The sequence below is a fragment of the Otolemur garnettii genome, unplaced genomic scaffold (assembly GCF_000181295.1).
Source record: "Otolemur garnettii isolate 467f Iridium unplaced genomic scaffold, OtoGar3 scaffold00027, whole genome shotgun sequence".
Classification (NCBI taxonomy): Eukaryota; Metazoa; Chordata; class Mammalia; order Primates; family Galagidae; genus Otolemur; species Otolemur garnettii.
The window spans coordinates 12,948,174-12,966,193 of NW_003852422.1; the positions used below are offsets into that span (position 1 = coordinate 12,948,174).

The 18,020-nt window shown below is 39.9% G+C and overlaps 1 protein-coding gene and 1 pseudogene across 1 annotated transcript in view; one reads left to right on the forward strand and one right to left on the reverse strand.

Annotated features, from left to right (window-relative positions):
• Nucleotides 1–18,020, reverse strand: part of PHLPP1 (PH domain and leucine rich repeat protein phosphatase 1) — a 231,035-nt gene that overhangs the window by 55,326 nt on the left and 157,689 nt on the right. The window contains exons 5-9 of the mRNA XM_023512412.1: nt 13,790–13,936; nt 12,967–13,197; nt 7,147–7,349; nt 5,240–5,300; nt 628–723 (exon numbers count right to left, since the gene is read on the reverse strand). Coding sequence (XP_023368180.1) covers nt 628–723; nt 5,240–5,300; nt 7,147–7,349; nt 12,967–13,197; nt 13,790–13,936 — 738 coding nt within the window. The remainder of the gene's footprint in view (nt 1–627; nt 724–5,239; nt 5,301–7,146; nt 7,350–12,966; nt 13,198–13,789; nt 13,937–18,020) is intronic.
• Nucleotides 2,297–4,902, forward strand: LOC105886842 (annotated as a pseudogene).

Sequence of the window (18,020 nt, forward strand, 5' to 3'; positions counted from 1 at the left end):
CTTTGAATACTTTGAATACTTTGACAATTAGTCAACTTGAAAATCTTTGTATTTATAATCAATAGTCCTCATCATGGGGCTGTTCTGTAAACGTTGACACTGAAGTGAAAATTGTGAAATGAAAATAAGAGAATGAAAGAAAAGTTCTTGAATCTTCTACACTAAATCTCACACCAAGAAAAAGATAATCTAGTTTGCTCTTTCTAGATTTAATTATTTAACAATCTTATTTTTCCCCTTAAAAAAACATGGAAAACAAAAGTTATTTCTGGTAAGACAGACATGCTATAAGTCAATAGATAGAAGATTCTAAAAGTATTAAGATCCTAGAGGTGAGCTTTATATTGTTTGCCAAGTCTTTAAAAACTTCTCTCAGTTTATTTAAAATTAATCAAGCACCACTGCCTGCGTGGCTTTTAAAAAGTCGGACAGAAAGTCAAAGCCTTACTCTACTCACTGCATGAAGAAAGTATGTAACTTGAGAGACCACATGGGGTAAAAAATACCAAGTAAAGTTTTAAAACAAACTCTTAAGGGTTTATAATAACAAGTTAAACACTGAATCAGCAATATTTTTTCTTACTGCTCATCTATTTTGAGATTCTCTCATTTGCCCTGTATACTTACCGGGCAGGAAGTTCGCATATTTCATTATGGCTAATATCCAAAACTTCTAGTTTTCGGCTTTCACATACCCACTCTGGCACATTTTCTAAGCGGTTCCTAAAAAACAAGAACACAAAATTAACTTTCTGATTAAACTTGGCCTCAAATGTAGTTCTAAACATAAAATAATTACAAAAAATGAATAAAACTTTAAATGAAATACCAAAGTACAGTGAACATGAACCAAAAATGATATGTGCACTCATTTTACTCTAAAAGCAAGATGAATTATGATGGGGAGAAGTAGTAAAGAAAAAGAAAGAAAGTGGACATCATCTGTATCATCTCAAGTCTTTAAAAAGGTCTAGGCCAAGTGCAGTGGCTCAGACCTCTAACCCTAGCACTTTGGGAGGCTGAGGCAGGAGGATCACTTGAGGCCAAGAGTTTGAGACTAGCCTGGACAACAAAAAACTTTTTTTTGATTAGCCAGGTATGGTGGCATGTGACTATATGAGGCATGAGTTTGAGGTTGCAGTGAGATATGATCACACTACTGTACTCCAGCCTGGGTAATAGAGACCCTGTCTTGAAATGAAAAAAAGGCCTAGTTCCTAAAAATCTATAATTTCGTATCAAGTTTAGGGAGAGGATGTCAAATTGGAAATAAAACACATACATTTCTGCTAAGTCAAAGAGTCAGAGGGTGTCACAATTTTATTTTCAGACGAGATCGGGAACATTCAGGGTGGTAAGACCATAGACACAATTTTATTTTCAAATACACGTTTTAACCCTTAGCATTAAAATACTTCCCAACTCCAGCTGGCACTGTGAAAACATAGCCATGGATAAATGGGAAGAGCAAGAAGTGGTTTTAAAATGGTAGCAGTGAAAATGTTGACTGACAGGATTCAGAATTAATTATTTGAGAACATTTACTTGGGCATTAGTAATTATAATTACTGGAAACAAGTGAAGTAAACTGATGTTGACTTTATTAGGTGAACTGACAATTACTTAAACACATCTACTCTATTTGCATGCATGCCTAGTCAGACCTGGTCAGTCTGTACCTTTTCTGTAAAATAAGTTAAGTGACCAGGCACAAAGAACCTAAAATAGTATGCTTATTATGACTATAATTCTTTACACACAGATGAAAATTCTATGAAAACATGATGCTTGGGACCAGAACTATAAGACATTATAGCAAAAAGGAAAACAGTGTAATGTTAGAGCAGTGTAATTATGCAAGATTTAAAAATTACATTCTTGGCTAGGCAAGGTAGCTCACTCCTGTAATCCTAGCATTCTGGGAGGCCAGGATGGGAGGACCACTTGAGCTCAGGAGTTTGAGGCAGCCTGAGCAAGACTGAGTCACCCATCTCTACTAGAAATATCAAAAATTAACCAGGAACTGTGGCATGCACCTATAATCCCAGCTACTTGAGAGGCCAAAACAGGAAGAGTGCTTGAACCCTGCCTGGAGTCTGAGGTTGCTGTGAGCTAGGTTAACACCATGATACTGTAGCCTGGGCAATAGAGCAAGACTCTGTCTCCCACCCCAAATAAACTCCCTTTAGCTAAATACTAACACATTCTTTTGTAATTATATTATTAAAATAGCCAAGTCTATGTACCTTCATAACAAAATGCAAACTTCTATATATAGCAGTTGTGATTACAACGTATGGTGACTGCTAAGCTATCAGAATTTACACACAAACACGAGTTAACAGCTGTAGGCCACACCTTGAGTAGGCCACAGAATCCCATGTCAGAAAATTTTGTATATTTCCTTTGGAATTATCTTAAAAATGAGTTTCACTTTTAAAATTCAACATTAAAATTTTTTAAGTTTAATTTATGAAAATATATTCTGTAGACAGAGCCACACCTTTGTACCCTCAGGAAAAAATCTATTATTATATTTGTGCCAACTGGGACAAGCATGATATGATATATTGCAGAAGCAAATGTGCATAAAGGGTAAGATGGTCAACCTGTTCAGAAAGGAGCTAAATTCCTAAATTTTTTTTTTTTTTCAGACAGAGTCTCACTATGTCTCCCTCCGTAGAGTGCCCTGGAATCACAACTCACAGCAACTTCAAACTCTTGGGCTTAAGTGATTCTCTTGCCTCAGCCTCCCGAGTAGCTGGGAGTACAGGCGCCCACTGCAATGCCTATTTTGGGGTTGCAGTTGTCACTGTTATTTAGCAGGCCTGGGCAGGGCTCATACCCGCCACCTTTGGTGTATGTGGCCGCCGCCGTACTCACTGAGCTATAGGCGCTGAGCCAGAATTCCTAAATTTTATAGTTGCTATTTTCTAAGAATTCTTATCAAAGACATACAAGTACAAAATAATAAAGAGGAGGATGAGTTAAAAGACATCTAGCACTTTAAAAAAATGAAATTAACATCATTCCAGGGAAAGGCACAAAGGCACAGTTAATATAACTAAAGAGATTGAGAAGGAGAAAAATTTTTTAAAAGCAGCCGGGGATCGGGGTTTCTCCCCCAATTCCTGGGTCACACCAGCCAGGAGCTGGTGGTGAGAAAACGGTGGGGGAGGGAGGAGGAGATGGTAAGGCCAGGAAGGTTGGGAAGAGGCACAGGCAGAACCACCACCTCCTTCTTCCCCCTCTCCTGACAGACAGGACTCCAGCTCCTAAAGTCAGATTCCTCTCTGTATTGTCACCTGGTGGACCTTCGTAGCTGTCCCCAGTCCCCACCCCAGGCCCTGCATGTCCCTTGCTGCAGAAGCTGGATGCCTGGGAGCATCTGGACCCCAACTCTGGACGCTGCTTCTACATAAACTTGCTAACCGGTTGCAAATCCTGGAAGCCCCCATGCCTCATTCATGGGGAGTCAAACCCAGGCTCCATGGAGGGGACACAGACCCTAAATAGGAACAATGGTGTCCTGAAACCTCAGGCAAAGGGTTGAGATCTGACATGGGGACTCCAGAACTTCTGGGTCCACAGGTTTCACCCAGCTTTAGCCACTGCTCCCTGTAGCTTGACCCTTCAGACCAGCATCCAGCCTTGCAGACTTGACCTCTGCCAGAGCTCCTGGATGACCCCCATGAAGTGGAAAAGTCTGACTTACTCAACATGACCAAGATTACCCCAGGGGGGAGCAAGCTCAGGAAGAACTGGGGCCCATCTTGGGTGGTGTCAGCAGGTAATAACCTGGTATTCTACAGAGACCCATCTGCAATTGTGCCCTTGTTGGCCTGGAGCCAGCAGGTAACCAGTCAGAAAGTACCGTGGACTTGCACAGGGCGGCCCTGGTGTGTAGCTGCCACCTATCCAGCCACTGCAACGTCCTGCACATCCGCACAGTCCCTGGCCATAAGTTTTAGCTACAGTCAGACCATGTGACCGAGCTGCAAGTTTGGTACCATGCTCTGTGGACAGTCATCAAGTGAACTGGGAGAACAGCCTGGAGCTGTGTCTGTTAGGCTCCAGACCTGTGGAGCTGGGGGAACTGAGCGCAGGCCAGGACAAGAAGAAGAGTGGGAGCCGGTCCCCAAGACGCTACTGCTCCTTAGCAGCCACAGGAGCTCCAGTCAGGGTCCAGAAGGCACCAGGCAGAATCGCATGTGCAACAAACTAAAGCAGCTCATTGCAAAGAGATCGCCCTTGCAGAGCCCGCAGGAGCGGGGTCTGCTCGGAGACCAGGTATTCAGCTGCCAGCTGGAATCACTCTGCCAACGAGAAGGGGACACAGCGCCTAGCTTTGTGTGGCTCTGCATTGCTGCCATGGATAAAGAGGTTTAGATGTGGATAGCATTTACTCAGTGAGTGGGAACTTGGCAGTGGTCCAGAAACTTCGCTTTCTGGTAGACAGAGAGCAGGGCAGTCACCTCCAATGGAGCTATGTGTTCCCAGAACAACTGGGACAAGGCCGATTAGATCTGGGCAGTGCCGACACTCATGTGGTCACTGGAGCCCTGAAGCTTTTTCTCCGTGAGCTGCCACAGCCTCTGGTGCCCTCACTGTTGGTGTCCCGTGTTCGTGCTGCCCTTGCACTCTCTAAATCAGAGCAATGCCTTTTTCAGATACAAGAATTAAAAAGCCCAACCATGACACTCTGTGGTACCTCCTGGAGCATTTATGCAGGGTGATAACACACACAGATAAAAATCACATGACTCCTCACAACTTGAGAATTATATTAGGACCAACCCTGTTTCAGCCAGAGCAGGAGACATCTGACCCAGCACCCATGCCCTCTATACTGGGGAGCTGGTCCAGCGGATGCTCACCAACTTCACCAGCATTCTTCCCTGACACTGGCAAGGAAGAAAACAAAATGTATTTCCAGTGGAAAAAAAAAAAAAAGATTGAGGACCTACTGAACTTCCTAGCCATATGACCTCACTCATCTTTCAAGCCCAAACTTGGGTGTTCAAATTGGTACATATACTCACATTCTGATGCTCTGGTTTGAATCACAGTGTACAAATGCATTTTAATTGACAGATATTTATACGCATTTCTAAAGAATAAGTAAAAAACATTAAACTTAATAATTATTTGCCTTCAATATAATATGAAAAGGTCATAGCACATAAGCTCAATGAGATTTATCTAAATAATTTTCACGCTCTAAGACTTGACTTCTTACCTTGAAACATCCATGTAGGACAGATAATTTGGAACTGGGTAAACATCAAGTTGAACAAGTTCTAGGAGGAAACGAAACAACATGAAAACATCACTATCCCAATGACACAAAAACTCTTTTTACTGTGCTTTATTACTATGCTTTATTTTCCATTGTTTAGTTTAAGAAATATAATATATTCATTTGTCCAACTTTGAAACCACAGGAAAGTAAAAAGCTTCAAATTTAATCATAAGATCTTATTCAGAGATTGCAATAAATCACTCATTTTACCTTTCTACCTCTTTCTTACCCATTTCCTGTAGTTTTCTTCTTATGTTATACATGCTAAATTATGTCTGGAAGATTAACTGAATAAATACTCCCCTTCTAACACTCAGGGTTCTCCCCATATAACTTAAAACATCTTTTTAAAAAAAAATCTTCACTCTACTGAGACAGCACTCTGAAGGGTCACAAATGACTTCTACTCCAATCTAAAACTCTTCCTCAAAACTTTATGAAATAAGACACCACTGCCTACCTAGGGGCAATGTTCCTTAGATAGACTGTCACTGTCCTTCTGCTTCTCTAAAGACTTACCGTGTAATTCATTACATATTCAGTTGCCCACTCAAGCCCCAGTTAACTGTGAGGGTTTGTAAGTTGACTTTTGGTACCAGTTCTCTCTGCTCTTCTAGTTGCCTTACTTCTATGGTTTTAGGTATCATCTCTGAGCAGATAAGATTCAAACTAACATCTGTAGCCCTGACGACAAGTTTCTGTTAGCTTACATGAAGCCCATCACAACAGAGTAGTGAATGATCTCACTTTTCTACCATTAATACATTCTATGCAATATTTTAAAATTAGTAGTCTTATAGCATCACCTTCATCCGCTTAAGAATCTCTACTGGTTCTCTAAAGCTTACTGTATGTGCTAAGTTCAATGCCCACCCACAAGCCATGCATCTCATAATTACTTCTCTGAGTTCAGAATTCTCTTCTCTTCTCCGAAATGCTGAACAAGCCACATTTAGATCCTTTCCTCCTAGTTTGTTCCCACTGGCTATCCAAATCCTATAACCCTTTGGTGCTCAGCCAAATTGATTACACTAGAATCTGTGCTTATTTGAGATTTGGCTTGTTTTTCCAGTGAGATGACAGTAAGCACATTTTTAAAAATCCCTTATCTTTCAGAACTCACGTACTACACTATGCATAAAACAACTGCTTGTAGTAGTAACTACTTGTTTTCATTCATTTGCTAATTATAGGGGATTAAAATCTTCACCTTGGCAAATATATAGTCAGATGATGTTTTCATTTCTGAAGAACTTCATGATTTTGAAGTTCTGAGAAAGAGACCTTACTGAATGATAAGGCTCTTGCTTTATGGTGTCCCTGTGAGCATATAATTCAGATTTATCTTCAGGTGAGGTCTTTGTTAGTGGAACATGAAACTGGAGACATGAGTGAGTCCAGAATGGGATCTCCTTTCACTTGCCAGTATTAAATCAAGGCTCCAGACTTACTTATCTTAACCTTTGCTTGCAAACAATGCCTATAAGCATTCAAACAAGATGTTTCTTAGGTATGAACAATGCCTTTAGGCACTCAATACAGGATGTTTGCTCAGTGCAAAGGCCTACCTTCCTTTGAGCAAAAAAAAAGCAAAAGTGCAAGTAACTTATTTAAATAATCTGAGGAACAATTTTCCTTTTTGATTCCTTTACATACCAAATCAGCATTCTTCTAACTTTCAGCAAAATTTACATACCAAATCAGCATTCTTCTAACTTTCAGCAAAATTTGACACTGACTTTACTAACTAAATAGGAAAAGAAAAATCAGAGAAGCAGAGATTTTGCTGTTGCATAAATTCTTGGCACCCAAAAAGAAACTTTGATGTGGTGCATGTTACATACCATTAGAAGAGGCATACAGTGCCTTTAAGAAATAGCCACAGATGTTCAATGTAACCAGTTGATTCCTTTCACAGTGTAAAACTTCAATATTGTTGAAAATCATAGCATCTAGATCACCAAGTTTATTGTCTCTTAGGTCAAGCTGAGTGACATGCTGCAGGAAGTCCACTTCATCTGCTATTAGCTTCCTAATTGTGTTTAATCTTGAGGGGAAAGAACACAAATAGAGACTATAATTAACTCTAATGCTGTAAATAAATGGCCATACCTTAAAACAATAAGCTAACAAAAAAAAACTTGATTTACCCTGGATTGTAGTTCTCTATGATTTCTTGAGGCTTAGCTTCTGGCCTTGCTTAACTAACCAGATTCTCTACTTTTAGCTACAATTTACAATATATTCTGAAATACCAGTTAGACCATGAAGGCTGGGAAAGGAGTGAGCCTACTGACTTTACCTTAATTCATTTCAAAAGGAGAAAAAAGGTCCATTTAAGTATTTATTTCCAAAGAATTAGGCTGTAAAACTACTCAGAGCATACTGAAAAGAATAAAAACAAAATCCACATTAACTCGTTAAACACATCAAAAAGACAGTGAATATTTAAGGGAGGAGAGAGCATGAGTGAGCAGGTAGACAAGCAGCGTAAGAGAGGACAGAACTACAGGGTGAAAAGGAAAAACAGGAATGAATGGGAGTCACATAATCAATGACAGACGCATAATGGACGGGAGCATTGGAGACGACGGGAACATGACAACAGGGACTCCCAGCTGCTCAGGCCCGAGATGGACGGCCAAGGCAATTTTCATCTATTATATAAAATATTACTTGAAAGAGTAAAGTGTGGAAAATCTCAACACTTGCCATGTAGGATTCACCAAGAAATCATAGAATGAAGGACAAAAATGGGAATCAGTAACTCTAGGATAAAGCATGGCAAAGGGCAAACTGGCAGACCCTCTCTCCGCGAGAACCGGTTAGCTCACTGATTCCAGCTGCTGTGGATGAACTACCAGAGATAACTGAGCAGCAACGAAGACTAGGAACCAATGTAAGAGGTACATGAAGTTTCAAAAAGGTCAAAAACAGATGAAAATCTCAATTTCCACTTTGTTAGGTCATGCCTAATTCTTTTAAAAACAAACATCAAAACCCTCCACCAGTCGTTGCAAAGCCAACTAAGTGCCAAGACATGCTCTTGAGTAGAAGATAACACCAGGATGGAGTGCAGGAACAAGTCTAAGTTTCTCTGTAGTGAATTTCTGCCCTTAAAAAAAAAATAATAAAATAAAACTATGGTAAATGAATTATTAAGAGCAGTATCATAAAGCCAGTGAAACACGAGGCGTGACAGCAGAGAGCCAGCCCCATCACATGGAAGCACAGCATATGGGCCTCTCAAATGTCCCGAAGACGATGTGTTTTTGGCTTCTCCTCTTCTTTTATTCCAGGTTCTAAGGTTAAAAAACTGGCCCCAACCAAATGCTCACTAGATTGCTGGAATGTGTACACAGAATAAAAAAAGGAAAAAACAAAATCCCATCTTGAATACAACACACTACAGGGATTTAAAAAATGTCTCATCTCCCCAGTGTACACTTTATTTAACCTTCATAATGGCATTATCATCTTCATTGTAAATAGCTACACACAATGTCATTGTGTTAATACTAGAATGATGAAAGTGTTGGCTTCATGAAGAGAGAAAACAAAATCTATAATGAAAGGAAGGTTAACATTTGGCTTAAATGGCCAACTCTCACCACAATTCAATCAAGGTTTTAGCTTCACACAGTAATTTACCTATTTAGGATGAACTTTTTAATTATTATTTGTAAAACTGACAGATAAAATTGTATGTATTTATAGTGTACATGATGTTCTGGTATCTATGCAGTGTGGAATAATTTAATCTAGATAATTAACACGTGCATCATCTCATAGAGTTATCATTTTTGTAGTTAGAAGACTTTACATCTGCTCTCTCAGCATTTTTAAGATTACAGTCTTTTGTTAACTATACTTACCATGTTGTACTAGGACAAACTTTTTAAGAAGCAAAATGGGGTTAAAATTCCCTTCCAATAATCCCTTAAGTGAATGCAGCCATTTCATTCACTTCATATTCACTGAGTAGTTCAGATGTACAGCAGGGCGGTATGAGGGAGCACTGTGCGCTAGCCCACTGGGAAGCTCAACCTTTGCAAGTAAGACTATGAGCAAGTCACCTAACACCTGAGTCTAATTCTAATTGTGAAATGAGGATAACACCTTCTTTGTCCTGCAAAGCAGTTGAGAAGATCAAATGAATAATATGTGATGGCACTTTGTAAACTGTGAAGGGGAGTGGTGACAACAGTGATGACAATAACCTATGGCCCTGGGGGCAGTGAGAGACAAATAAAACAAGGTGCTTGACAACAGATTTCCTAATTTAGTGAGAAGCCTTAGACATGTTTTAAATAATGTAAGGACAAATATGTGATTAAGTGCCAAAAAATACACAGAACAGTCAAAAAGGATCCTACAAAAAAGGAAGCATCTCATCTGAATCCCAAGAACAGTTAGAATTTTTAACAAATGTAAATGGGAAAATGAAACAGCCTAGAGGAAGCGGCAGAATGGCTTCTGCACTGGAGAGCAGAATACAAGATGAGCCTCATGTCTGCATGGCCGGGTTCCTCAGGAGCCAGGATACGTGAGAGCAGAGAGAATGTGGCTAGGAAGATGGGGCAGTCAACAGTATTTATCAAGAACTGTGTCGACCACACGCTAGCACTGGGGCTCCAGGAAAAGTAAGAGCCGTGCCTAAGTCACCTCTGGTGAAGGATCTATTTTCTAACCTTGTCATTCATCAGACTGTTGTTGTTCAGTCTCCACAGCACATAAGCAGTGCCCAGCTCACACCTCACACCACATGCCTCACTGTGGAACTCTAACAAGACCCGAACTAGTCCCTGGACGATGAGATGAGTCTACTCACAAAGCACTTGGTGGCTGTGGCAATGTCAAATCAGTACACATTTCTAAAATATGAGTCTCAAATTCTCTACTCATCTCGATGTATAAAAAGTAGCAAATGGTTGGCTTGCCAGCAGGGGCTGAGGACTGCACTTGAGCAGCTCTGAGATAGAGCCTCATCTTCAAGGGACCCACAGGCGAGTGGCTGAAGCCAAACGAGTGCTACAGTCCTCAGGCTCTAAGCAAGGCTGTGCTTGCTTGAGAGTCTGTACAATGGAGGCAACAGCCACAGGGAGAAGGAAACAGAAGGGGCATGAGTGAAATCAGTGTAGAAGAATGGACAAAATCTGACAGTAGACTAGAAACAGAGCCAAAAAGGTGTGTCAAAAAACCAAGGAGGTGGTGCTGCTGTCGGCAGAAACAAGAATCTAGGGGAGAGAAGTGGCTGAGTAAAGAAAGACAGGGAACTGTTTCACATGTGCTTGGTTAAATGTTGCCAGGAAGGCAAACCAGGGAGAAAGGACCTGCTGGCAGCTAAAGTGAAACTGGTCCCAAGAGGGGCTGGCGAAAGACTGAGGGACAGTTAACGCTGAGACAGAAACTGAAAGACGAAGCCCAAGAATACACGTAACCGCCAAGGGGGGAGACATGGATGGAAAGAGAAGTGACTGGGGAGACAGATGAGGGTAAAAGCCACATGTGGGCAGAGAGGAGGGGGAGCAGGAAAAAGAGGAATTATGATTAATGCCATAAAAGAAATAACATCAGACTCAAAGAACATAAATGGAAAAGAATACGATTTAAAGAAAAATGATCACTTAATTTAATGTAATATTTCCATTTAAAGGAATAAAACCCCAATACATATTAGCCTTTTGAAAACTCCCCATAAGTGGCTCCACCAGCTTCAATTAAAGTATTAAGGCAGAATCAGAGCAGAATCTGATCTGGTTTTTCCTTCCCTGTTTCAGGGAAGTAGTTTCTACTCATAGTCATCCAACCATAGAGTGTCCAGTGTCTATTCTGATATGTAAATATCCTATAGGTGACATCATTAAAAAAACTCAAGCTTGAACTAGAAATCTGAAAAACATACAAAGCTCTTACTAGGATCACTACTTTTAGACGTATTAGATTGATCTTATTTGTACTGATTAAGAAAAATGATACCTTCTTACAGTACAAGGTAACTAAGGAATGACCTCATGCTTGTAACTAAAGTCAATGCCACCCATTGTCCTTGGTTCTAACAAAGTTATACCACTGGGTGGCTGAATAAAAAAGGGGGTAAATTCTGAAATATAGGGTTTTCTAAATCCAAGTGACTCAGAGACAAATAATGTTAATTATTTGCAAAGAGCAGTTAACAAGACAAAGTGATTAATTAGTTCCCTATCTTGTCACATTCCAAACATTCTCAAAGTCAGGTAAAATATAACCATTAGTACTTCCCATTTAAGAATTCTGGAACTGCAAATTGCTAACACTTTCCCAGGTGGGACAGGCCTTATTCCCTTAGTCTGAGGAATGGTGAGCCAAGCAATTCTTTGTGGGACTGAACTGTATGAGCTTCTAGGCCAAATGGTATGAAGAGAGAACAGGGAGTGAAAGATGATGCTCCTTTATACTGATGAAAGTAGGCAGGCCTGAGTAAGGAAGGGTCTGGGGTTATCAGCAGAGAGGAAAGTGGGAGTAAGGCCAGGAAAGAACCACCTTTAACAAAGAGAAGGGAGTGAAGATGCCAAGAATGGCAGCTGAACAGGTTCCACGAACAGAGAAGAGTCCTCAATCAGGTAAGAATAACAAAACACAACACTTGCTGGGACTGCTGGGAAATGTAATTCTTGCCACAATTCTGTGATTTATTCTGATTTATAGATGTGAACACAAGAGACATAGAAACATTAACAATGTTGCCCAAAATTTAACTTGACTAGGTTGTGTTTATCAACCCCTGGCCAATGGGGGAATTAGTTTAGTTGTAAAAGTATCACACAGGGTGAGTCAGTATTAAGTATTAGGGCCAGCTCTATATGTTGCTTTGCAGGAATTTGAGCCCAAGAAAAGTGTCTTTCTTTTTCTTTAAAACAGAGAAACTCATACCAGCATTCCTCCTGTGCACTGGTTCTCTGTGCATCAGAAACTAAAGCTTAACTTACTAAGAACAGATTGCTGCGCATCTACCACGCAGCAAGGCCTGTGCTAGTGGCTTCCAATTAGGGTTTAGTGTGATCAGGACTCAGAATCCAGGCTCCCTGCTCTTGCAAACGGTGAGAGTGGAGGTTCTAGCCAAACTTTGATTTGATAGGAGATTATGAGTTTCATATTTTTGCAAAGAATGGTAAACTAGAGTCATCTGGAAGATGAGAGAAGAAATTTAAATAAAAATAAATGGATACTATCCATTTAACTTAATTATCTTAAGAAAGCTAAGGGGGGAAAAATTAAGAAAGGGGAGATGCTCACTGAAATCAAATGCCTCAGATAAGCCACAGAAAAGGACTAAGACAGAAAAATATCCACTTTGCTCTCAATGACATGATTTTCACCCACCATAAATAGCTCTCTCACTCAATGGTTGTATCTATTATCATAGGAAATTGGGTTCACATTTGCAAAGCAAAGTAGGACCCTTAGGACACACACATTCATCAGTGAGAACTTTTTAACAAGTTTCAGGGAAGAGCAAATCCTACTATCAATCATTATTCTTCCCTCTCAGAAGAAACAGAAAAATGGGGCCTCATTCACTAGCTAGCCTGTTTGTCGTGGCTAATCTCACCAAAAGGGATATAACCTGCACCCCAAACATAAGCCAGCCATGCACATGAGCTATGGTTCTCAAAAATGGTTACCTTAGATCTACATGTTTGATGTGAGGCATTTTTCTTAAAGCCTGTAACCTAAGGGTCTCCATGCAGTTCCCAGACATACAAAGTTTATCCACAGCCGTCAATTTCTCCAACACCTCTGGAATGTCAGTAAATTCATTAAAAGAAAGACCAAGATAACTAAGCTGATGCATGTTCTCCAACTCAGCAGGAAGGGACTGAAGAAAGTTTCCATCCAACAGAAATGTCTGTAAGCTGTTAAAGAAAACATAAAAATTATAAAGAATGTGTTAATTCACATTTTTATTACTAATACTTAACTTCTGTAAGTACAGATCATATTACTAGAAAATGTACCATTCTTTGCAAAATGCATAAAGACAGGGCTCAAAGCAATCATGGAGCAGAGAGAGATTATCAGAGACAGGCAGCTTAATCTTCTATTGAAAATGAAGAGTTGTGACCAATTTTCCCAACATGGATAGGCATAAAGGGGAACAACATGAGCTAACTGGAGTGTGAATCAGCCCAAACACTCACCTTTCCTTGTTATTTCTTAAAATTAATTTCTAAGGCTTAGAATTCAATGTGACTGAGAAAAGGAGAAAGTAATACCCACACATGTTTAGACATATTCATCTGCAGGAATCCTCAGCTCTAAGCAAGGATAGTTTAATTTTTGCAAGATTTAAAGAGTATAAATCTAATAAAAGAACTCTACACAGACCACACAGTGCCTAATCTCTTGATTTGAGGACAAGAGAATGGGTTAACTAATTTCATGGCCCCCCCTCTGGCCTCCCTGGGCTTTCTGGACACACCCACCAACCGGGTTTAAAGTACGCACTTGTGCATAGCTCCAACAGCTGCTGGGACTGCTCGGAGGGCATTGCAGGACACATTCAACTCTGCCAGGGTTGGAATACTGCAGACTGCCAATGGGAAGTCCCCTAAATGATTATTGGAAAGGTTAAGACTCTTCAACTTGGTGAACCTATTACAATAAAACAAAAGGAAAAAAGAGACAAATGTCATAGATGCAAACATCACATAATTTTAGCACAGCCTTATAATTTAGCCTGACTCGATCAACTGTGGAAGAAATGGAGCTCTCAGAAGACAAGGGCACAGCAGAGCCAGAACCCACATCTTCTGACTCTTCTTGCAGTGTTTTACCTAAAATGTAAATACTGTATTAAAAACAAACTTGTCACGCTAAAGTAATGTGAATATTTGAGGAGGTTCTACTGGAGTAAGGTTTTTTAGGTATCTCTCAGCTTAATTAACACAGTGATAAATGGTTCAAATAAGGGAAAGCTGGAGCTACCCTTCTGGATTCTGTGTTTTTCCAGACAAGTCAAAAATGAACCCCAAACTAAAGTAATAAAAACTTAACAATTTATCAGAACAACACTCTAAGGGAACTGTGATTTAGCTCCAAATTTAAAAACCAATTATAATTCCTCAATCTTAATCCAACACTTGATACTTGTGACCACATACACCCCTTCCTGAAAAGCTCTTCTCACTTCACTTTAACTTACACAGCCTCTTCCTAGCTCTCTTAAACCCTCTCCTCCTCTATTACCTTCATTTTCTCTTCATCTCCTCTACCTTACTCCAAATTGAAGTATTCTTCACAGATACACTGTGTGTCAGTTCATTCTCTCTACATTGTCTTCCCTGGAAAGCTTTTTACTGCTATGTGAACTCTCTCCATCCCATTACACACCTGCTCCCCTCATGATATGCTCTACATTTCCAGCCAAAAACTGAACTTACCATCTTTATTCCAAACCAGCGTTTCCTCTTGTTCTATTTTTGTTAATGGCACCTTCATTTTCTCTGTTGCCCAAGCAACTAAATCATGAAAGAAGCTCTCTTTACTTTTTATCTCTCTGTGTACTCTTACATTGGATACACTGACAACCTCCGCACCATTTCTAGATAAGAGTTAGATTAGTGGCTGCATTATGCTAATTCTTCTTAAAACTGTCCAAGTCTAATATTAGGCAGTATGCACTCCCCTGGAACTGACACACTCATCCTAAAAGTAAATCCAAAGCCATGCTGGTGGCTCACACCTATAATCCTAGCACCCTGGGAGGCTGAGGTGAGAGGATCCCTTGAGCTCAAGAGTTCCTAAGCAAAAGTGAGACCCTATTTCTACCAAAAGAACAGAAAAATTAGCCAGGTGTTGTGGTAGGCATCTACAGTCCCAGATACTTGGGAGGCTGAGGCAGGAGGATCACCTGAACCCAGGAGTTTGGACTGCTGTGAGCTAAGCTGATGGCATTCTTGCCTGGGGCAACAGAGTCAGACTCTGCCCCCCCCCCAAAAAAAATCCAATTCAACATACATAATTTTAAAGAACTTACCATGTGGCCTACTTGTCAAATTTAATAATAAAGTTAAGCTTTATTCTAAATAGATAAGTATAAGTTTGTCCTAAATAGAGAGTTGACCACGTACTTCCATATCTGACAATGTACCTTCCTATCTGACAGACTGAAAGCATTACCTTGAAACCTATTTTCTTGGATGGCTGCCTAGGGTCCCCAATTTTTGAGAGGGTATATGAGTCCTAAAATAGGATTGCCTAATGAAATTTACAGTATCCAGTTAAATTTGAATTTAAAATAAAAAATACTGAGTATGTTCCAAATATTGCATGGAACCTTACCTACAAAAACTATTTATATGAAATTCAAATTGAACTGGTGCTCATTTTTTCCTCTACTAAGTCTGGCAATTCTATCTGCGATAAAATGTTCATACTGATAATCGCAGATGAAATTGCTGTTCTAGTCCAAACAAAAACAGCACCCTACTTTATGCTAGATACTTTTGCTCATTTGACAGAACTGGGCACAGTTTTTAAATTTACATGCAATTAAACTGAACTTTAAAAGAAAGTTCCTGAAAGAAGAAAAAAGATCCACCAGATGTTATCCAACACGATATAGTACATAGACTTTTCAGAAAGTGGGCATGAACAGATTTCAGAACCAATTATTACTGAAGATGGAAAATGGAAGTATTGGCTTTTGAGAAAGTTTGTCCGTAACAGAGCATGAGGGGAGGTATAATTCATATATTCAGACAAATTTACTAGGACCATGTCACTTCTGAGGACAAAGGAAAGCAGAAATAAGTTGAATAAGTAAAACACATTTGATAAGCTTAATGGAAGCTTAAATGCAAGAGTTAAAAAAAAAACCCTCTTAGCAAGTATTTCCCATTGGTCTTAAGTGTATACAAACATTCTATATTTTAAAATAGGCACCAGAACTAAATAAAGAGAAAGAGGCATAATTATTTTCTACATCAACTCAATGATAAACACTACCAGATAGAGGACTGCCCACAGCCCCAGGACCACACACCCCACAAAACAAGGAGTCGGTAGCCTTTCCTTGGCCCTGCAAGGCCCAGCAGGACACCACTAGTGCCAGGAGGATACTGAGCACTTGAAATGGGGCTAGTCCAAATCCAGATCTGCTCTAAATATAATATGCAGACTAGACTTCAAACACTTAGTACAAAAAAAGAATGTAAACTATCACATGAATTTTTTAGAACTGAAAATAATTTTTAATTTACTAGATTAAATAAAATACATTATTAAAATTACTTATGTGGCTGGCATTATACATCGCCACTGGAGAATCTTAGGAGTAAGCAGGACCGTGGAATTCCCTACCCAAATGACAGCAACCCTGTTGGCAGAGCTTGGGTTCATCCTCCTGTGGATGTGCACCCATGGGCCCTAAGGTAGGCAAACCTTGGAGATGAGGGCTGTAGAGTCTATACCCCTTCAGGGTTAGGGATACAGCTGGACACGGGAAGAAAAGAGTCTACCCATGCTGCCGTACTCAGTGCAAAACCCCAAGGAGCCTGAGGATTCTAATTTGAATCTATTTCCAGGACATTATATGGTTTGTAGGTCTCCGTTTATACTTACTCTAGTTTGTGAATTTTAAGAGCTGATGTGATTTGCAAGTAGCCTCAATTTGCCTCTCATTCTCACCACATTCTCCATCCTCCCTCACATTTCTCCCCATGCAGCCACTCCCACAAACTCTTCCCAGAGAAGAACATAGTGTTCAGTGGAGACTTGTTTACCAAATAAAGCACCAACTGCTTCTGAGAACCTGAGTTCTTGAACAGAACACATCAATCAACATTAAAACTCATCTGTTTCGGTAACTCTACACCCTAGTGTTCTGGGAGTTCCACTTTTTCTTTACAGCTGTGAAAAGCAATCATATTATAGGCATTTGCAGATGCAAAACACCTTTTCAGAGAAAGAGGGAAGGTCCACGAAGAATTCACTTCCCTTTCATACTTAAAATGTGTTAAAAAGATACCTAGAGACAAGGTTTAAGTTATGAGAGATAATGGAGATACCATCACATTTAAGGTGATGGCATTAAGAGGTGGGGCCCTTAAGGAGGTAATCAGGTCCTTACATTTAGAAATGAGATTAGTGCCCCTGTGGAAAAGGTTCCCAGGGAGCTGCTGCCCTTTCTGTCACCTGAAAGTACAGGGGGAAAGCAGCAGGTCTGAATTGAGCCCTCACCAGATACCATATCTGCTGGTGTCTTAAACTTGGAATTCCCAGCTTTGCGTAGGACTGTAAGCAATACATTTCCATAGTTCATATATTTTTCAGTTTAAAGTATATATAACATGCAACATATTACATGTCATAGTTCTGCATTAAGCAAATAGCAATGGACATTGTGGGAGTTTAGAGTCAGGTGTGATTTACTCCAAAGCTCCTTTAACATTGAGTGTCAAAAAAAAAAAAAGCACAATCAACTAAATACACTTGATAACCTACAAAGACCGAAAACTACATAATTGTAATGTGTTTACAAACACAATTTGAAGTCTCTTTCAAACCAGGTATCCTCAATTCCATAGACAAAGTGCATGTCTTTGTTTGCCAAGGGCTGAGTCTTGGTGCAGTGGGGATAAGATGGTAGAATGCAGCTGATAATTACCACCACTCTGGCATTTCTCTAATATGTGTTTCCTACTGTATTTACATCATAAAACAAAAGTACAACAGT